The 22668-nt window shown below is 41.0% G+C and overlaps 1 protein-coding gene across 2 annotated transcripts in view; it reads left to right on the top strand.

Moving 5' to 3' along the window:
• The first annotated feature begins 1594 nt into the window (after window positions 1-1594).
• Window positions 1595-22668, top strand: part of hao2 (hydroxyacid oxidase 2 (long chain)) — a 37093-nt gene continuing 16019 nt past the window's right edge. The window contains exons 1-6 of one of the 2 annotated variants that reach the window (XR_009645240.1): window positions 1595-1656; window positions 11130-11282; window positions 13512-13663; window positions 14721-15004; window positions 16758-16976; window positions 18924-19078. Coding sequence is in view for 1 of the 2 variants with exons in the window: in XM_060833094.1 (XP_060689077.1) it covers window positions 11152-11282; window positions 13512-13663; window positions 14721-15004; window positions 16758-16976; window positions 18920-19078 (945 nt within the window). In the remaining variant the exon portion in view is untranslated. Of the gene's footprint in view, window positions 1657-11129; window positions 11283-13511; window positions 13664-14720; window positions 15005-16757; window positions 16977-18919; window positions 19079-22668 lie in introns of both variants that reach the window. The other variant, XM_060833094.1, reaches the window with a different exon arrangement.

Below are 22668 nucleotides of genomic sequence, written 5' to 3'. Positions count from 1 at the left end.
AAAGTTGGCTTGGAAGAGGATGCTGCTGTTAGACTGGATTTTTGCATTGGATTTGGAGATTTTGTGAAGGCACCACGTGTGATGTTTCTGTGCTATGTATGGTCATCCAAATCTCTGTAGTATGTAAGAGCACAAGGATCATTACTGCCTGCTAAAACATGACTTTAATCTTGACTTTGAGATCTGGGTCCACGAATAGTCTCTTCGTTGAAGCTGAGCTGATGAATCCGAGGAGATGATGAATTTCATCATCTTTGAGGTGCAGATCAGAGAATACAGAAAGAAGGTGGAGACTTGCTCTAACTGCTCCTTCATAGAGCCACTGCAGACACAACAGAGAGGATGGCTTCCCTCTGTCTGCAACAAATCTGTGACTCTAAACTGTCCATATTTTCTCTCATCATCAATCTTAATCAATGCCGTTGATTGGTTCTAATTCTACCTGTCTTGATATAGCCTGCTTGATCAGGTTTATACTTCCTGTTGCACGTGACTATCCAAGAAGAATGTCATTCTTTATTTTGCTTTTCTATTCTTTGTTACTATTCCCTTCTGCTCCATAGCAATCTTGTATAAGGATTGAAGTATACTGGTTGATCACAGCTATGAACGCAAGCAGAATTGGAGATAAGCATCAAACTCTAGTGCAAAAAAGAGAGCAGGAGAAAGTGCAGCTCTGTTTGAGAGAGAGGAAATATGATGGAAGAAGACAGAGCAGGTAAAAGAGAGTGTGTTTGAAAGGAAGAGTCAAGAGTGTGGGAGAGAGAGAGAATCTGTGATTGGAGAAACAATGAGCTCCAGCAGATTGGAGTGGACGCAATATCTAAAGGTGAGCAGCACATAGCCTGGGGACAAAGTGCCAGATAAGGTCTCTGAGCTCCAGAAGAGACTTGGCTTCAGGTGTGAAAGCCCTTCTTGTCCTTTAGTTCAATGGTTATGGGAATCAGAGATACTGGGAAACATTCCCCAATGTAGCTGGTCAAGACTGACTGGACGGAGAGGGGCAGAATTGGATAATGAGACCAGGAAAGATTGAATGAGACATGTGAGGGGGCATCGCCTAGAATCTAAGTGACACAAGGAGAGCAGGCTGTGTAATGATAGGAAGAGCGGGATGTGAGCGGCAGTAGGAAACTGAAGGTCATGATCTTGATCCTTTCGGGAATTATGGTTCAACCCCTTAAATCTTATGGAACACACTCAGAAATGCAAACTGATTTTTAATTGATCCACTGTATTCTAAAATAATGCAGCCACACTGCAAGTGGGAAGGAACATGCAAATAAAGCTGGCTGATCCAAGTGTCACTTAAAATCACCTTAACTAGACGATTAACTTGTTCAAGAAATTCTAATTGCACACCATTAATGTATTCATTACATGTTTAAAGTGTTACTATTCAATTGTTATGTTTTGCTGTTTAGAACAGACTCAGTAAATTCAGCATAAATACAAACAAAGCAGTTTCTGTCCCAGACTGGCACTAGGACCTAAGGAATGTCCTGTGCTCTCTATTCTTCCTGTTTTACAGAAAGATTTGCAAATGATAAGAGGATAGTGCTTAGCTTGCTGAATTCTACCACTTCCTCCATCTGTACAGTGGAAATCTCATGAACAGGCAAGAAGAGCAACAGAGATTGGAATTTTCGCCATCAGGTCAGATTGTGGCTAAAGTTCTCATTTGAAGCCAAATTTATTGCATTTTGGAGAGTGAATAAATGTTCAATGAGTGCAGAAACTTCTTTGTTAACAGTCAGAATCAATGATACATGATTATTTACAAATATACGTCTTTACAGGAAAGAAACTCGCTGCATTTGCAATGAGAAAAGGATTGTTCATTCTTATTTTATTCATTGTGTTTGCATTTCGCTTTTTTCCTCAAAGGTAGTCATAATAATATTAACAGACCTACTAAGTGTGAGTCACTTGAAGTGATACTCATTCCTGTTTAATATAGAATTTTCGCACAGAATGTAGCTGTTTGAAGAACTAAGAAGGTTTTTCTTTCTCATCATTTAAATATACTAATCAGATATATAGAGAAAGAAATGTATCCACTTCATGGTCTAACAATTTCGCTGCACATTTTAGCAGTATTTTTATTACATTTGTACCAGAGGGGAACAGGTTCTACTTCCAAGACAGTGCCAATGGCCAGGAAATTTTATTGATAAAGACCTGTCTAACCTCAATTGTAAGAAGGCCAATTAGAACCATGACGTGCGAGATTAGTTAAACAAGCCAAAACCCTCTCATGGATCTTAAATATATTTTTGATCCAAGCAAGGTTCAATCTTACATGATGCTCAACCGATAGAAGGGATGCTATGTATGGAGTTTCTCTTCCTATAGTCCTGTCACCCTAAACATTTCTGTAAGAGTTTGGCTGGGAGGACTTTCCGCTTAACACTCATCAGGTGGCAGTTAAGAGTCAGAACAAAGAATGATGGTTCTTTCTCCCCGATTATATCAGAAATCGCAGCTTTGTCAAACTGGAGATTCACCACAGCAACATTTTTGTAGCTGAGGAATTTTGACCTTAAGGTGACACATGATTGCATTCCCTTAGCAACTGCAGATCACATGTCAATCGAGTGATCAGAGACATGTGAAGTGAACTTTATTGTAATTACATTGTGGTTTTCTATTTTTCTTTCACTTGTGTTTTCAAGTTTATGTTGGAATAAATTAGTCAATTTAAAATTGGTGGCCAATACCAGACCAAAAAGAGAATTAGCTCTTTTTCACACACTGTTGACCATTAAACTACAGTTGAAATGGTCAAATATATTTTAAAAATTCTACCAAATTGAGTGGAGTAAAGTGTTAATAGTATCATTGCTTAATTGCTGGTGTAACAGTAAATCAGTGGATACTAGAGATCTCATAAGCAGTTACCAATTTACCAACAGGATTATATTTTATTAACTAGTGTGCCTTGCGCACAGTTTTGTGTGACTAAAGATAAAGCTGGAATTTGCATAAAGAGGATCACAACTGGCACAATTTATATATTAACTTGAAAATCTGACCCTTGTTGTTAATTAAATAGCCAGTTAGCTGAAGTGGTTTTGGTTTGCAAAAATCCATTGAATTATTGATTAAGTTAATGTAGTTGGCTGGCAATCTGGACTTTGGAGTATTTCATAACTTTTGTCGGATCATTAGAATTAGAATCCCTACAGTGTGGAAACAGGCCCTTTGGCACAACAAATCCACACTAACCCTCTGAAGAGTAACCCATCCCCCTACCCTATATTTAACTCTGACTAATAACCTATACTATGGGAAATTTAGCATGACCAATTCATCTAACCTGCACATTTTTTTGAATTGTGGGAGGAAACTGGACCAGCCGGGGCGGCACGGTGGTTCAGTTGTTATCACTGCTGCCTCACAGCGCCAGGGACCGAAATTCAATTCCCGCCTTGGGCAACTGTCTGTGTGGAGTTTGCACGTTTGCCCCGTGTCTGCTTGGGTTTCCTCCGAGTGCTCCAGTTTCCTCCCACAATCCAAAGATGTACTGGTCAGGTGAATTGGCCATGCTAAATTGCCCATAGTGTTAGGTGCATTAGTCAGGGGTAAATATAGGGGAAATGGGTCTGACTGGGTTACTCTTTGGAGTTGGGCTGAAGGGACTGTTTCCATACTGTAGGGAATCTAATCTAATCTAATCTAATCACCCGGAGGAAGTGCACACATTCTCCCACTGCAAACTCCACAGAGTCACCCAAGGCTGGAACTGAACCAGTGTCTCTGGCGCTATGAGGCAACAATGCTAACAACTGAGCCACTGTGTCACCCACTATGTTTGCGACAGAGAGACTTTCAGTGATTGCTGGAGCCTTATGGTAATATAAATTGTATGATCTAAATATTGTCAAACTGCATAAAAATACTTGAGACATGATTTGCTGTCCAGAAAACAGTGAGGTTGCTATTCACAGGACAGAGGTAATGACATTGGAGCTCTAAACTGCAAGAGGCCAAAACCCCAACTCGGGATTTACAGGTTTTCAGTTTCTTGGACATAACTGAGCACCAAAGCCTCATGGGGCTCAGAACTTCCTGTCAGATGGACACAGAGATTTGCAACATCCTGAAAGGTGGCATCTTTCCAAGTGAACCATGTGGGCATGCATTGCCAATGGTGGTTAAACTCACCAGAGCCTGTGATTTCTTTGTTCCTTCCATAGACCTGCTGGCGATATTTGTAGAATGTTGCAGTTTAATGCCCATCGGTACCTCTCACAGGAGACTGATGCCACATTTGCCAGAGCCAATAAATCTGTGCATCACATACCTATGAATCCAGTGTGAATGACTAGTGCTCAGGTTTGTTACTCTCCCACAGATCTCGGGAGTTACTGACTACACACATAAAACAATCAAAACACCTCCAGTCATTATCAAAAAGAGATTCTACCATGTCGATGTTCAGCAGAAGGTGCAACCAGTAAATGACTATCATGCATCAGTTCATAATTCCCAGGAGCTTTTGGAATGTTTTCACCCTGCTCTAGTCAGAACTCCCAGAGATATTCACACCTGAAAGCGGAGCCAGTCTCCTTGGAGATAAAGGATACTCTCTGAAGATATGGCTGATGATACTTGTGTGGAACCCAAATACTGATAGAAGAGTACAACAGAAGCCTTTAAGCACCAGAATTGTAATAGAATAGATCATTGGGATGTTGAAAATGTGATTCAGGTGTTTTGAGAGAAGGGGAGTCGGGGCAGCTCTTCATTATTCATCAGCCAATATTTCCAGAATGCTAGTGGTCAGCTCCATCTTTTCTAACAGTATCGAGGACTGGAGTCTAGGTGGAAGAAAGTATTACTTTGCAAAAACAATGCAGTGTATTTATATTGGGCCTTTCATAACTTCAGGATGTCCAAACGTGCTTCAAAATCAATTAAGTAAATAGCAGTCTAGAGTCAGATTGTGCACAGCAATATCCTAAAAACAGTGATAATGACCAGAAAACATGTCTTTTTTGATGATGTTCATTAAGGAATCAATGTCGGTGAGGACACCAGGTGAATCTCCTCAACTTTTATCGCAAAATTGTTCCATGGAATCTTTTGCACTTGCAAGTGAGTGCAGCCATGGCCAGATTTTAATATTGCCTTCAACAGGAGGATGAACCTAACGTGACATGGACACCTTATGGCCACACACTAAGCTGTCAGGATGTCCAAGATAGCCAGTTAATCTGTCACACCAATTATGTACCCACTGGCCTCATCTCTCCCCCTTCATATAGCTCAGCCACTAGCCCAAACCAGAGGCTTTAATTCTTACCATCCCTTACAAGGCATAGACTATTTGGTAGATGGCAAGCAAAAGATGGTACATTTGGACAATGAAGTGGTAAAGTGAACTATCCAGTTAACTAAACGGATAATGTAACACTATGTTAAACATCCAAGTAAGTGTCATTGTGTAATTGATCAGGAAATACTGGCATTTTGGAAATCCATCAATGTCCTGTAGAGAAGGAAATCTACTGTATTTATCTGGTCTGGTCTACCTGTGACTCCAGGTCCACAGCAACTTAGTTGACTCTTTACTGACCCCTGAAATGGTTAAGCAAGCCAGTCAGATCAAGGGAAATGTCAGGATGGGTAATACATGCTGGACCTACCAGTGATGCCCAGAAAGGATTTTTTAAAAAACAGATCTTTTATCTTCCTTTTTCTATGACTCCCACAAAATGAAAGCCCTGTGAAGAGGGACTTGGATTAATTCTATCTTAGCTCTGACTGTTCTGATCCTCTTGGCTGGTATTATTTTTAACAAATAACAGAAGATGGTATTCATAAAGGTAGAGATGGAATTGACACTGTTCTGTGCAGTTAGAGTGCAAGTCTAGAAAGCCTACAGTGCCAGGATTCAGGACATCTGCTCAGGGTTGGACCGAAACATAGAGTGGGAAGGGGGGGGAATGTACATAGCAACAACACAGGTAAGAAAAGGACCGAGTTGCAGGGCACCAAATTGAAAAACGGAACCTTAGGGGTAATAAACCGTGAGCCACATGCCAACTGGCAGACGGCACAGAAGATTAGCAAAATGAATGCGAGCCACAAAGACCAATGTGAGTGAAGTGAATTCTGGTGCAAGAGGCATTGACATTAGTATGTGGAAAGTGGGAATCATAGAGAAGGATATGGAAGATATAAACTGTAGGGAAATAGATGGTGACACCTTGCAAAATTACTGAGGAGGAAGTGCTGGATGTCTTGAGATACATAAAGGTGGATAAATCCACAGGACCTGATCAGGTGTACCCTAGAACTCTATGGGAAGCTAGAGAAGTGATTGCTGGGCCCCTTGCTGAGATATTTGTATCATCTATAGTCATAGGTGAGGTGCCAGAAGACTGGAGGTTGGCTAACGTGGTGCCACTATTTAAGAAGGGTGGTAAGGACAAGCCAGGGAACTATAGACCAGTGAGCCTGATGTCAGTGGTGGGCAAGTTGTTGGAGGGAATCCTGAGGGACAGGATGTACATGTATTTGGAAAGGCAAGGACTGATTAGGGATAGTCAACGTGGCTTTGTGCATGGGAAATCATATCTCACAAACTTGATTGAGTTTTTTGAAGTACAAAGAGGATTGATGAGGGCAGAGCAGTAGATGTGATCTATATAGACTTCAGTAAGTCATTCAACAAGGTTCCCCATGGCAGAACGGTGAGCAAGGTTAGATCTCACGGAACACAGGGAGAACAAGCCATTTGAATACAGAACTGGCTCAAAGATAGAAGACAGAGGGTGATGGTGGAGGGTTGTTTTTCATACTGGAGGCCTGTGACCAGTGGAGTGCCACAAGGATCGGTGCTGGGTCCTCTACTTTTTGTAATTTACCTAAATGATTTGGATGCGAGCATAAGAAGTACAGTTAGTAAGTTTGCTTGCAGATGACACCAAAATTGGCGGTGTAGTGGACAGCGAAGGGGATTACCTCAGATTACAACAGGATCTTGACCAGATGGGCCAATGGGCTGAGAAGTGGCAGATGGAGTTTAATTCAGACAACTGCGAGTTGCTGCATTTTGGGAAAGCAAATCTTAGCAGGACTTATACTAGTGGTATGTGAATGGAATGACCTGCCAGAGGAAGTGGTGGGGGCTGGTACAATTGCAACATTTAAGAGGCATTTGGATGGGTGTCTGAATAAAGGGTTTGGAGGGATATGGGCCAGGTGCTTGCAGGTGGGACTAGATTGGGTTGGGATATCTGGTCGGCATGGACAGGTTGGACCGAAGCTGTACCATGCTGTACATCTCTATGACTCTATGACCCTTTACATTGGGATAGGCTGCAGTTGTACTGTGCTGGAACCTGCATTCCAGGAAACCACGTAATTAGGGAAGTAGGGACGACTTTGACTTAAGCATTAGTGGTGGGAACAATCGTATGGGAAATGAGGGTCAGGGGATGCTGGAATGAACAGAACAAATGAGCCTAAAAATGTACCAACAGTCAAAACTAAATGTTACAAGGTTAACAAAAAAGACAAACTAAAGTCTTGATATGTGAGTGCGCATAGCTTTCACAAATTTGAAAGGGCAAAACATGAATATTTTGTCCAAATGCATGCCTTATTTGGTAGAGTTCAAAAGTCACTCAACACCAGGTTATAGTCCAATGAGTTCATTTGAAAATACTAGCTTTCAGAGCACCGCTCCTTCATCAGATCTAGAGACAGCAGTTACGGAGTTCCTGCAATCTTAGCTCTTAGCAGATCTAAATGACTCAGTGTAAATCCACTCACTTAACAACTATTGTAAAGACTCTTAGCAGTTCCTGTTAAATTCAGCCTTATCCAACAACAGGTATTTATAAAGGAAAATAATAATTGAGGGAGTGTTGGTTTCTCTAGTGAATGAGAGTGGAAAGTTATTAGCAAATAATAAAGGAAATGGTGCATGAAATGAATAAATTAAAAAATTGCATCTACCTTCACTCTAGATGGTTAAAACATTATTCCAGTAATAGCTGTAAATCAGGAGCTGGAAAGGAGAGAGTAATTGATTACAATCATTAGAAAACAGTGCTGAACAAGTCTATGATCTGACAAGTCCCCACAACTTGATGGAATTCATCCTAGGTCTTAAAGGAGATGGTTAATAAGGTAGTAAATGCATTAGTGCTAATTTCCCAAAATTTGCTAGATTCCTTAAAGACTCCATCAAACTGGAAAATAGCATACATAACACTGCTCTTTAAGAAGGGTGGAAGGCAGAAAACTGGAAACTATAGGTCAGTTAGCTTGACATCTGCCATCAGGAAGGAGTTAGATTTGATCATTAAGGGTTTATAGTTGAGCATTTCAAAAATGTCAAGGCAGTCGGGAAGAATTAGCATGGTTATCCGGAAAGGAAATCACATTTAACCAATTTACTGAAGTACTCCAAAGGAGTGACATAAACTGTTTATACAAGGGAAGCCTTAGATCTTCTGTGCTTGGATTTCCAGAAGACCTTTGACAAGATGCCACATATAAGGTCATTGCATAAAATAGAAGGTGTTGATGCTAGGCAACAATATACCAGCATGGATAGAAAATTGGTTGGCTAGCAGAAAATAGATATGTATAATTGGGACTTTCAGTTTGGCAGGATGTGACAAGAAGAATCCTACAGGAATCTATGTTGGAGCCTGAACATTTTACACTTTATATCAATAGTCAAGTAACAGGCAATGACCAGCTCAAACAAGACAAAATCTAATCATCAGTTGTTGACATTTAATGGCATTGACATCACAAATCCATCACTATCAACATTGATCAGAAACTGAACTGGACTAGCCATATAAATACAGTACTGATAAGAGCAGGTCAGAGGGCAGAGATTTTGCAGCAAGTGACTCACCTTCTGACTCTCCAAAGCCTGTCTGCTATCTCAAGGCACAGGTCAGCAGTCTGATGGAGTACTTATTTGCTTGGATCTGTGCAAATCCAACAAAACTCAAAAAACTTGACACAATCAAAGACAAAGTAGCACACTTGATTGGCATCACACTTATAAACACTCACTGACTCCACCACCGACGCATCAGTACCAGCAGTGTGTATCAACTACAAGATACACTAAAGAAATTCACCAAGGCTCCTTAGACAGCCCCTTCCAATACCACCACCTGCAAGTCTCCACCTTCTCAAGACAACTAGAAATGGGCAATAACTGCTGGCTGAGCCACTGATGGCCCAAATCCCATGAATGAATAAAGAATAATGACTTGGACTGGAGGGGAGAGGGGGAGTGAAAGCGCAGTGGCTAAATATAAATATAGTGTAAAGAAATTTAGGAGAGTATGTTGTGAAGAGGTCATAAGAATGGTGCAGATTGATATAGACAGGTGAGTGGGCTTAGTCGGCAAAAGTCTGAGATATGAATATAATGTGGGAAAATGTGACATTGTAGTTTGGCAGGAAATTTACAATGTGCAGTTCTGGTCTCTTTATTTGGGTTGAGGATAGTTCAGAGGAGGTTTACTAGATTGATACTTGGAGTGAGTGGGTTGTCCTATAAGGAAAGCTCGGACAGACTGGCCTTACTTCTGCTGGAGTTTAGAAGTGTGAGGCGATCACTGTAAAGGATGAGTAGGACTTTTCAATGAGGTGAGGATAAGTGACAATGTGTAACTGGCCAAATGGGGATGTGAGACATGGAGATGTATGCATCTGCAAAGTGTGCTGGTATGAGGAGTGATAGCCAACAGGCTTGGGAAAGCAGAGTGAGGAGTTTCTACTTGAATGATCAATGTTGCTGTCTCTCCCCTGTATCTAGAAATTGGCAACATACTTCTCTGCTGACATCCATTGTTACTTTGACACATGTAGATTTGTTTTCAATGGCTGCCTTCTTCCTCGCACCTGGAGGAGCAGCATTCCCCAGTGTCCTTACTGCCTGCTGCGAAATTACCAATGGCGCAACATTTAAAAAGTGCATCCCTACCCTGCTGATCCTCTGCTGTGCAGGTTTTGGCTTCAACAAGCCTCTGCCATTATTCAAGTCTCATTATCTCAGTACCCCTGTAAATAATGGAGTTGAAAGAGACTGATACCTGTCTTCATTGAGCTTGCCCATTCTCTCTGATAATTGAGGTGAACAGTAAATGCCATTCCATCACTACTGTCCACAATATCCAGATCATTTAGCTGTGGTAAAAGACATCAGTCAGACATGTACCAATTTTTCAGTTGCAGAGTCCTTTCTCATCCAAGGTTCTAGAATTAGCACAATTGTTTTAATATAATACTTAAAGCTCTGAACAATTCCTCAATGTGCTAGATCTACAAGATTTTGAATTTTTATTGTTTGTTCAACATTGACATGATCACATTTATTGCCCATCTCTAGTAACCTTCACTATCCTTAGTTGTAGGTCAAAAGGAAGTCCCAGATTTTTGACATAGCAACTATGAAGAAATGCTGATACCAGTCTATATCAGGATGATGTGGGATTTGAAGAGAGACTGAGAAGTGATGGTTTCCCTCTAATGTTACAGTTTCAGATCTCCCTGTTAGCCACAATTGGGTTGGGAAGAGCTGAGAGAGAGAGAGTAACTACTAATTAAAATATATTTATTGATGCATAATCTGAAAAGAAATGGAACAATCAAGAACTCACAGATTGTTTGGAATATCAAACAGTTTTAAAGACAATAGCATTTTATAGTGCTCTAAAAAGGGTTAACTTTTTAATTGCTATAAAAATGTCAGAATCTTCCTCATAATATAAACAGAACAAATTATAGGAATAAAAGCAAAATACTGTGGATTCTGGAAATCTAAAAGCAACACAGAAATGCTGGAGGAACTCGGCAGATCTAGCAGCATCTGTGGAAAGAGAAAGAGTTGATGTTTTGAGTTGAGTATGACATTTTACAGAACTGATTGGATAATAGGAATACTTGGTTTGTGATTTTTGACTTAAAAGCAAAAGCTTCTTAATCCATTCAGGACCCTTGGCACTTTTAAGTTAGGACTACATTTCTTCACTGTCTGGTGTACACATAATCTTTTGGTCCCTTTATTGTCTTTTCTTGCTGTGATAATGTTTGAGATTGAAATTCCTGTTAAAATTTCCATGCACCCATTATTGTTTCAGATCTTCTTTGTGTGACCCAGAGATGTCTTTGGTATGTCTGTCTGACTTTGAGGTGTATGCTAAGGAACATTTACCCAAAACCACCTGGGATTACTACGCTGCTGGGGCAGATGAATGCTGTACTAGAGATGACAATCTGATGGCTTATAAAAGGTTTGTGTCAAATACTAAATGAGACCCAAATCAGCTGAATTGCAGAGTCACATATTGTTGAAACATGATAAGAAAGAAAGTTCCAAATGGTTTTGAGACCCAGTTATATATTCTTCATCTTGTTAAATATGCATTATGTTGAATAGTTGCTTCTGAATTTCTATTCAGGAAAGAATATTTAACTGTAGAATATCATGCAGGTCCTGTTATATTTCTGAAAGAGTTTGAAATCTTAGGATATGAACTTTTTAAGAATCAAGGAGGTTGCATTGTAGCAGTTTTACTTTCTGTGTGGGTGAGGAATTTGGACAGAAACCAATTCAAATGAAGTCAAGCTCCTGGAAAGAACCAATTTGAGAAGACAGACAACTCTCTATGCCATCCAATTTAAGGGACCAGGTCTGTAGGAGTTCCCATGCTATAGATCCCTCATACCCAGTTAAGCTCAGCTGAACGCTACTGAAAAGATTAATTCTGAGCATAGTAAAGATACTTCTGAAGGTGATCAATCCAGGGAAAACAAAATTGATTACTTTTCTTCTCTGACCATTATGTTATGTAGGATCATCCAAAAACTGTTGCACTTCTTTGTTCTCCTCCCTAAATTAGCCTCTGATCAGTCATCAAGAGTGAGATGACACCAGTGTCTTCATAGATTACAACTTATTTTGAAAACTTATAATAGATGCCCATTAACCTTCTCTGTCCCAGTGGATCTAAAACTATTTCTTTACTTCTTTATTCTTGCACTATCAAGGGTAACCAATCTAGTTATTATAAGTTAGATTGGCAATTGTGTCATATAAGGAAAAGTCCAAGGTGGACTACTCCTATGTAGTTTGTTTATTTATGCATTATCTTTAGTCTACCCCAACTACTACCCAGTTAGTTTGTTCACAGATAATAAGAAAGACACAACTGACCAGTAGGTGTGCTTCTTTACTGTTCCATTGTCTCCATGCACACACATACGCAGGCACAATACAGATGCATGTACAAACACATTCAAATAACTTGCATCCTCCACATGATTCTTTACCATTTAGTCTTTTTAGAATGGGAACTAAATGCTGAGAAATTAAATCTGCACTTGTCCCTTGCTCTGTAGCTCTAAAAACTAATACCACAATTCTGGCCCTCTTCCACGACAGCACTAAAATTACATAGTTGTGGGCGGCATGGTGGCACAGTGGTTAGCACTGCTATCTCACAGCACCTGAAACCCGGGTTCAATTCCCGACTCAGGCGACTGACTGTGTGGAGTTTGCACGTTCTCCCCGTGTCTACGTGGGTTTTCTCCGGGTGCTCCGGTTTCCTCCCACAGTCCAAAGATGTGCAGGTCAGGTGAATTGGCCATGCTAAATTGCCCGTAGTGTTAGGTAAGGGGTAAATGTAGGGGTATGGGTGGGTTGCGCTTCGGCGGGTCGGTGTGGACTTGTTGGGCCGAAGGGCCTGTTTCCACACTTTAAGTAATCTAATTTCTGCAACAAGTGTAGTTCACCCATTACCCTGTACTCGCTGATACATATTGGGTCCCAGTAAAGCAACACAACAATTTTCAGATTCTAATCTCCATTTTTAAGCCCTTCCCTGGCCTCTCACCTCCCTATCACTGTGGTCTCCCACAGCCATACAACTCTACAGCATTGCTCTATTCATCTCATTCTCATCTCTCATTTTAATGGCTCTGTTATTGGTGGCCTTGCCATCAGCTGCTGGGTCCTGGAGCTTCCAAAGAGCTCTCTGCTTCACTACTATTCTTTTCTCCCTCTTTGATAACCTTTCACTAACAACAACAATTTGCGGCTCAGTGTTCAGTTTTACTTCATAGTGTCCTGTGAAACATTTCATTACTTCAAAGATGCTACATAAATATCAAGTGGCTGTTCTGCCATTTTTCTTCTTTGAGTTGTTTATTCACTCATGGTATTATTGCAAAGATAAATTAAGTTAGAGTGGAGGTTCATCTCTATTTCCTGAGCAAAAGCCTGTTTGGAAAATCCCACCGGGGCTTATAATGGAGTCTGTTTTAAATGGAACAGAAATTGTGATGGAGCTGTTGTGAGTTTTCATTCTTCCTCTCCCTTTTCCTTTCTGCCTTCTCCCCCAACAATACCTCACATTCAGGTCGCACAGTAACACCATTTATGTTAAGGCAGATGTTATATGACATAGATTACATAGCCATTAGAGTTTAATGTAATTTCAGGTTTTCTGCTAATTTTGCAGGATCCGCCTGCGTCCGCGAATGCTAAGGGATGTCTCCGTAACAGATACAAGGGTAACCATCCAGGGAATGGAGATCGGTTTTCCCATAGGAATCGCACCTACTGCTTTCCACTGCATGGCATGGCATGATGGGGAGATGAGTACAGCCCGTGGTACTTCATAAGAGACATTTTCTTTTCAAAACATAACTGTATTCATATGGTTGCAGTGATGTACATAAAGACATGTTAACACAGCCTTGTGATGAAATGCAATCAATGTGAGTTTTGAACACGAGTCCCTTTAAACGACTTGCAAGTATTAATGAACAAATACATAACCAAGATCGAAATATTTCCAATGTTTGTGGCTTTCTGATCCCAGAGCAGGAAATTTTATAACCAAACTTTTTGGTGACCATTTTCCAGTACCATTAAATTAATGTCTAAGCTGAAGGAGTGTGAAGACAGGAGTAAATGTAGGAATAATGCAATCAGCATTGTTATTAATGGAGGTATGCTATTATAACTACGTCCTATTTTGATGATACATAATATTAGACCAGTGCAAATGTCTAACAGATGTAAATAAAATCATTACGTCCTGTGATAATAAGATAAAGTAGAAAAATGTAAATATTCAGCATATTTAAGCCTGATGCAGTCATGTGGGCACAATTGCGAAGACAAAATGGCTAAATTAACATCTAATGAAAAGTACCTTGAAAATTCAAGGAAGGAAAAATTTTACATTTTTCCCCTTGGGCTGAAAATGAATCTCACCATCATCCGGAGAACCTCAAAGTGAGGAACATACTTGTCATGTCAGCCTATGGTAAAAAGCCGGTCTTAGAATCTTTTACCTTCAAGAAGTTGTTTCACTGCAAGCTAACAAATGGTTCTAGAAAACAGGAAACTGCTGCTCTTAATGTCTACTATAGACATACCAGAAGCATTTACAGGTTGACAATCCCCAGTTTGCTCAGGTTGTGACCTCATCTCTAGGACCATCAAATCCCAGTGCAGGATTCAAACTGGGAGCTTCTGGGTCAGAGGCAGTGATGATCCTTGCCTCAGAGCCAGAAGTTCCTAAACTGAACCTAGATCCAAGAATTTAAATGACAGAAATCTAATGGAACTCCTTCAAAGTCAAAGAACATGAAAATCTTACAGTCTACAAGCTCAACAATTAACAATGTGGATTTTGATCAGTTTATGTGTTGTCTTGTAGCTGCTGAAGCCATGAACACATGTTACATTGCAAGCACATACTCCACCTGTTCTGTGGAAGAGATTTCAGCCGCAGCACCTAATGGATTTCGATGGTTTCAGCTTTATGTCTATCGCAACCGTAAACTCTCAGAGCAGCTAGTACATCGCGTGGAAGCACACGGGTACAAGGCCATTGTTCTAACTGTGGATGTCCCTTATACTGGCAAACGGAGAAATGACATCAGGAACAACTTTAAGCTACCACCTCACCTCAAAGTAAAAAACTTTGATGGCATTTTTGAGGTATGACATTTCTCATTTTAAAAGTGCACTATGAAGTTAAGTGATCCTGGCCAGGTTATGCCTATTGACTTCAGTGATGCTGGGTATAGAATGGCAAGATGACGGGTTCACCCCTCTAGACTGCTGTCAGGTAAAACCCATAGGTAAATCTTGTTGAAGGCAAGACCCAGGGCTGGTTGAAATGAATGATAAAGTTAAAACTTGTGTTTAGGTACGACATGATCCATATGAAGCATATCTTGACAAAAGAGCAAACACTTCCAGGAGAGGAGTTATAAATTATGAATAAACCTGTTAATAGAAGTGAAAAGAAATGTTCTTCCTGTGTTCCACAGCTATGTCGTTTCCACATCATCTCACCCTTGCTCCAAATTACATATACTGGAATACTTGAAAATCAAAAGGTTAAAGTTTGATTACATGGCATTCACTTTTTAGGAGAGAGAAAGGTGCTGAGCACCAAAGCACACTATCAGTCCGTACCAGAAGGGGATTGCAAACTAAATTGGTTAGCCTCTCTGTATTTTCTTTTCCCCACTCCACCAAGAATACTTAACCAGAAAACTGCTTCTGAGCTGCAACTAGTTCTCACAGATCATTAAAATTTGCAAATAATTTGGCAGTGTCCTCTTACCAGACTCGTTAGGCATTTACAACATCCATTTCAAACCTCTTCCGATCAGCCATGAACCAGTTTCTGACCCAATATTGACAGGCACAAAGCACTGAGTGAACTACAAGCTTCCACTGATTCCTCTTTAGTAACATGACAAATACCATTGTTATCGTGCAAGTTAAGGTTGTTCTGCTATAACACGCGTTTCATTAACAAATTAGCTGTATACGATTGACGGATTGGGGATACTGTTTCTAAAGCACAGACATTCAAATGTGTTGGCTGTGATGTGATAACATTACCAAATCTTTAAACACTGTTTCTAAAGTGCGATCTTCCCATAATGTGGGGTTATACAAGAATGCAACCATCATGTTAGAGACCTAACTGTAGGAGGTTCACTAGGTTGATTCTGGAGTTGAGAGGGTTGGGCTTATGAGGAGAAATTGGGTAGACTGGGTGTAAACTCTTTAGAATTTAGAAAATGAGAGGCAATCTTCTAGAAGCATATAAAATAGAAGCAGAGTGCTTGTTTCCACTGGCAGGTGAAACTAGAACTAGGGGCATTGCCTCAAAATAAGGGGGGGCGATTTAGGACTGAGTTGAGGAGGAATTTCTTCACCCAAAGGGTTGTGAATCTATGGAATCCCCTGCCCAGTGAAGAAGTTGAGATTACCTCACTGTATGTTTTTGAGGCAAAGATAAATTTTGAACAGCAAAGGAATTAAATTATGATCTGTGGGCAGGTAAGTGAAGCTGAGTCCATGAACAGATCAGCCATGATCTTATTGAATGGTGGAGCATGTTAAAAAGTCAGATGGCTTATTTCTGCTCCTATTTCTTATATTCTTATGTTCTATGTTTGCTTACTAAGTCACAAAAATTATTAGACAATTATTTCTATTTAAGTTTTTGTTAGGCAAAATTCTTGCTTCAAACCAATAATCTTAAACTCAGTTATTTGCATGGGTGTAAGTTATTTGCTTTCTGCCACATAGCTGATACTGGAAAGTTATCTGTGCATCGAGTTAAGAAACCATTGATAGACACCTAGGTCATCACTGGCCTTACAATCTTTAAGTTGTGTTTCTTACTGATACTGACTACTGAAATATAACTATTCTTCTGTACAAACAGGATCATAGTGAAGTAGAGCTGTATGGAGTACCAGCCAATTCTCTGGATCCCTCAATCTGTTGGAAAGATATCTGCTGGCTTCAGTCCTTAACTCGCCTGCCTATAATTATTAAGGGCATTCTAACCAAGGAAGATGCAGAACTGGCAGTGGAGCATGGTGTCCAAGGTATCATTGTGTCAAACCATGGTGGCAGGCAGCTTGATGGAGGCCCAGCTACGGTCAGTCCATTTATCTCTCTCAAACATTTTATCTTACTTTCCCTCCTTAACCCATGACTAAACTTTCACCTTGAAGCAGTGTACTGTTATTGCATGGCAAACACAGCTGCCAATTTTCACAGATGTCCCTACGAACAGTCAATAAGATGAATGACTTGTTAATCTGGGAGTCAGTTGAGGGAGTAATTTTGGCCAGGATACCAAATATAATTCATAATTCTTCTTCAAACAATGCCATTTTTCATCAGGCAGTACATTAAATTCATGTTTTATGCAAAGAATGTTGAATGAAAAAAAACTCCAAAACTTTCTTAGGAAACTGATGAGTCAGGTTAGATTAAGTAAGATGACTGTGGTAGTTGGTAGTCAGATTTCTTAACTAAGACATCACTGAATACATTTCTTAAGAGTTTTATCTTGGACCCGACCACCTTAATCTGCTTTATTAATGACCTTCAGCATATCATAGGGTCAGAAGTGGGAACTCTTGCTGATGATTACACAGTATCAGTACCATTCACAACCAAATAATCCATACCCACATGCAAAAAGACCTGGACCACATTCAGGCTAGGGCTGATGAATGGCAAATATCATTTCTAACACTTAGGTGCTAGGAAATGACCATTTCCGATGAAAGGTTCTAACATTTCATCTTTGACATCCAAAAGCATTATTATCATTGAATGCCCCTGGTATTTACTATTGACCACAAACTTAAGTAGACCAGCCACATAAATACTAGGGTAGACGCTAGGAAATTGTTTCCATTAGGCGAGGAGACTAGGACCCATGGACACAGCCTTAGAATTAGAGGGGGTCAATTCAGAACAGAAATGCGGAGACATTTCTTCAGCCAGAGAGTGGTGGGCCTATGGAATTCATTGCCATGGAGTGCAGTGGAGGCCGGGACGCTAAATGTCTTCAAGGCAGAGATTGATAGATTCTTGTTGTCTTGAGGAATTAAGGGCTACGGGGAGAACGCTGGTAAGTGGAGTTGAAATGCCCATCAGCCATGATTGAATGGTGGAGTGGACTCGATGGGCCGAATTGCCTTACTTCCACTCCTATGTCTCATGGTCTCATATTGCACAAGAAAAGGTTGCACACAGTGTAACTCATCTCCTGACTCCCTAAACAAAGTCCAGCATCTACATCTACAATTGATGGAATATTCTCCATACTCCTGAATTAATACAATTGCAACAATGCTGAAGAAACTTTTTGCCATCTATTACAAAGCAGTCCATTTGATTGACATCCCGGCCGCCTTGAACATTCACCCCCTCTATTACTGGCACACAGTAGCTTCAGTGTGTACTGTCTACGAGGTACACTGCAGCAACTTAGAGAGGCCGGATCCACAATCTCTGCCAGTTAAATAGATATATGGAAAAACCATCACTTGCAAGTTCTCCTCCAGGTCATACACAATTCTGACTTGGAACTATACCATTATTCCTTCACTGCTGTTAAGTCAAAATCCTAGAACTCCTTAATTGAAATCACTGTAGATATTTCTACACCGTGTTGATTACAATAGTTCAAGAAAGCGGCTCACTTATCCTTTCATCCCATGAATGAATAATTTTAAAAAATGGAATTTTGTCAAATTATTCTATGCACTGGACTCTTTGTTACAGGGATGCACTGCAGGGAATTGATTAAGGTAAAATTGGTGGATGTGTGGAAAATTTTTAATCAAGAATTCCTGGGCCAAACAATGAAGATATGTAATCCTTTCAAGAAAGACTGAGTTCTCCACAATCAAGCTATGATTATATCATGCTGGATGAGATATTGAAACTATTCAATCCAACTGAAAATTCACCACATCGTAACTAATAATCAGCAAATTTCTTTGTTAGGTTCTCACAGTTATTGCTGTTACTTCCAAACAACATAATGAAAGACAGCGAGTAACGCCTGTTTAACATTTGCAGATAGATGCCCTATCAGAAATTGTGGATACAGTCCAAGGAAGAATTGAGGTTTATTTGGATGGCGGAATCCGTACAGGAAGTGATGTGCTCAAGGCTTTAGCTATTGGAGCCAAGTGTGTTTTCATTGGTCGGCCTGTGGTTTGGGGTCTTGTCTATAAGGTAACTAATTGATGCATTTGCCAATCATCAACTTCTGTTTCCATTGCTTCTTGCCAGAGAGAAATTTTGGTAGTCTGTTGGAAATAAAGTGGGTTTTAGCACTGAGGAACTAATAAGATGGAGGAGAATTTTCTTCTTCCTTAGCCAAAACCCCATACAAATATGTAATCAAACTTATGTTTCAATTACAAAATGATTAACAGCATTACAAAATCTAACAGCATTCTTTTTAATGAATGCGCCCTTTCCTCAGTGTACCCTGTTCAATTACAGCAACTTGTATTTAGAAGATACTACTTACTTAAAATAAAATGAATAGTGTTGAGCAACATGGGGAAGGCAGTGACTGTGAGATAAGAATGAAATTTAACATTAATTCCTCAAAGATTGGTATAAGATCATAAAACAAAGGCACAGAAGTACACCATCTGACCATCAATTCTGTTCTGCCTTTCAATGAAATCATAGCATAATTAAGGATAGCTGAAGATTGCATCAAATTAAAGCAAAAAGGCATCAAATGAAGCAAAGATTCGTGGTAAATCCGATGATTGGGAATTGTTAAACCCAGCAAAAGATGACCAGAAAAAAATTAAGTGGGAAAATAACCTGTGAGGGCAAACTAACAAGTTATATAAAAATGGATAGTGAGCACTTTTTGAAATAGTAATAGGAAAAGAGAGACTCCTTAGAGAGCAATGCTGGAGAAATAATGGGAACCAGGAAATGGCAGAGGAATTGAATAAATATCGTGACATCAGTCGTCATGGTACACAACATTAGTATCTTTCCAAAAATACCAAGTAATCAAGGGGCTAGGGTTGGGGGAAGAGAGGTGGAGGGGAATTGGGGGTGAAGTAAACACAGTAACTTGCTCGAAATAATTATGAGAGAAATTATACAGGTTAGAAAGAAAAATAGAAATTGCTGCAAAAACTTCAGCAGGTTTGGAAGCATCTGTGGAGAGAAATCAGTGTTAACATTTCGGGTTCAGTGACCATTCCTCACAACAGATGATAGCTCAGGAAATGTTGGTTCATATGCAGAAGATAGGTTGGGGGAAGGGGGTAAGGAGTAAATGAAGGGTGGGGATGGAGCCCAAAGAGAGAGAAGACAGTTAGACAATGGAGTGGATAACAAATTGGCTGAAAGGGTGAATAGCTGCTAATGGAAACTGTTAGTTGCTAACAATAGGTTGTGCATAATTGCAGACTATGTGATAACAAGCTCGATTCCTAATGAAGGGCTTTTGCCCGAAACGTCAATTTTCCTGCTCTTTGAATGCTGCCTGACCTGCTGTGCTTTTCCAGCACCACTCTAATCTAGACACTGGTTTCCAGCATCTGCAATCCTTGTTTTTACCTATGTGGTAACAAGGCCTGGTTGTGGGGTTGGGGTCCAGGGCATGGGAGGGTTCAGGCCCTAAAATTATTGAACTCAATATTGAGTCCAGAGAGTTGCAGGGTCCCCTAGTGGAAAATGACGCGTTGTTCTTCCAGCTTGTATTGAGCTTCACTGGAGCACTGCAGCAAGCATGAGACAGAGATGTTGGCCAGAGAACAGAGTGATGTGTTAAAGTGGCAGGCAACTGGAAACACAAGGTCTTTTTTGTGGGCAGAATGTAGGTGTTCAGTGGAGGCATCACCCAGTCTACGCTTTGATTCCCCAATGTAGAAGAGACCCCATTGTGACGGTGATTGTGTGATGTGCAGGTAAAGCACTGCTTCACTTGGAAGGTATGTGTTTGGGTTCTTGGATACTGAGGATGAAGGAGGTAAATGGGCAGGCGTTACACATTTGGCGATTCCAGGGGAAGATGCCGTGGGGTTGTGGGGGGGTTTTGGGAGTAAAGGAAGAGTGAACCTGGATGTCCTGGAGGGAACAGTCCCTACGGAAGGTGGACAAGTGAGGGGAGGGAAATGTGGGTCTGATGGTTGCATCTAGATGGAGGTGGTGGAAGCAGCACCAATGATCTTCTGAACGTGGATGCTGGTGGGATGGTAGGTAAGGACGAGGGGAACCCTATCACTGTTGTGGGAGAGGAGAAGAGGGCAGAATTTCGGGAGATGGATCAAACCCGGTTGAGACCCCTGTCAACAATGGTGCTGGGGGAGTCCTCAATTGAAGAAGAAGGTGGACATTTTGGAGGCTCCCTTGTTGAAGTTGGCCACTTCGGAACATATGCAATGGAGATGGAGGAACTAGGAGAATGGAACGGAGTCTTCACAGGAAGCAGGATGCGAGGATGTATAGTCCAGGTAACTGTGGGAGTGGGTGCGTTTATATTGGATATTAGTGCTCAGTCTATCCCCAGAAATGGAAACAGAGATGTCGAGGAAGGGAGAGTCAAAGATGGACCAGGTGAAAGTGAAGGTGGATTGGAAATTGAAAGTGAAATCGATAAAACTTCCCAATTCCAGACGAGAGAGGGAAGCAGCACCAACAATCTCACTCATATCTGGGAAAAAGTTGTGGGTGGGGACCAGAATAGGACCGGAGCAAGGAATGTCGCACATATCCCACAAAGAGACAGGCATAACTGGGGCCCATTCAGGTACTTATGGCCATCCCTATGACCTGAAGAAAATGAGAGGAGTTAAAAGCGAAGTTGTTGAGGGTGAAGACGAGCTTGGCCAAACGGAGGAGGGTGGTGATGGATGGGGACAGTTCACATCCTTGTTCCGGAAAGAAACAGAGAGCCCTGAGCCTATCCTGGTGGGGGTTTGCATGTCCATGGTAAAGAGGAGGGGGCTGGAGCCTGCAAACTGGAAATTCCAAAACTGGCATAAAGCATCAGATTCGGGTAGTCTGGCATTATACACTCCCTGTTGTTAGCTACTGACAGTCTCCATTAACAGCTATTCATTCGCAGCCAAATCGATACCACTCCTTTGTCCGTCCAATTGTTTTCTGTTCTTTGGGCTCTATTCCCACCTATCACTTACTCCTTATTCCTTCCTCTGACCCTATCTTCTGCAGATAAACTGACATATTCCCAGCTACCATCTGTTCTGCGGAAGGGTCACTGAACCCAAGACACACACTGATTTCTCTGCACAGATGCTGCCAGAACTGTTGAGCTTTTCCAGAAATTTCTGTATTTGTTTCTGATTTACAGCGTCCACAGTTCTTTCGGTTTTTGTACAGGCCAGAGTCTGATAGGTCCCCTCGACTTGATGGGTTGCATCGAAGAATTTTAAAAGAAGTAGCTATAGGACGCACTGGAAGTAAACTTCCAGAACCCTTAGATTTGGGAAAAGATTAGATTACCTACAGTGTGGAAACAGGCCCACTAGCCCAAAAAGTCCACAGCAACCCTCTGAAGACTAACCCACCCAGACCCATTCCCCTACCCTATATTTACCCCTGACTAATGCACCTAACACTATGGGCAATTTAGCATGGCCAATTCACCTGACCTGCACATCTTTGGATTGTGGGAGGAAACCAGACCACCCAGAGGAAACCCACGCAGACACAGGGAGAATTTGCAAACTCCACACAGACAGACAGTCACCTGAGGTGGGAATCAAACCCAGGCCCCTGGTGCTATGAGGAAGCAGTGCTAACCTCTGAGCCACTGTGCCACC

Source organism: Hemiscyllium ocellatum, chromosome 12 (assembly GCF_020745735.1).
Source record: "Hemiscyllium ocellatum isolate sHemOce1 chromosome 12, sHemOce1.pat.X.cur, whole genome shotgun sequence".
NCBI lineage: Eukaryota > Metazoa > Chordata > Chondrichthyes > Orectolobiformes > Hemiscylliidae > Hemiscyllium > Hemiscyllium ocellatum.
This window is presented reverse-complemented; position numbering and strand designations above follow the sequence as displayed.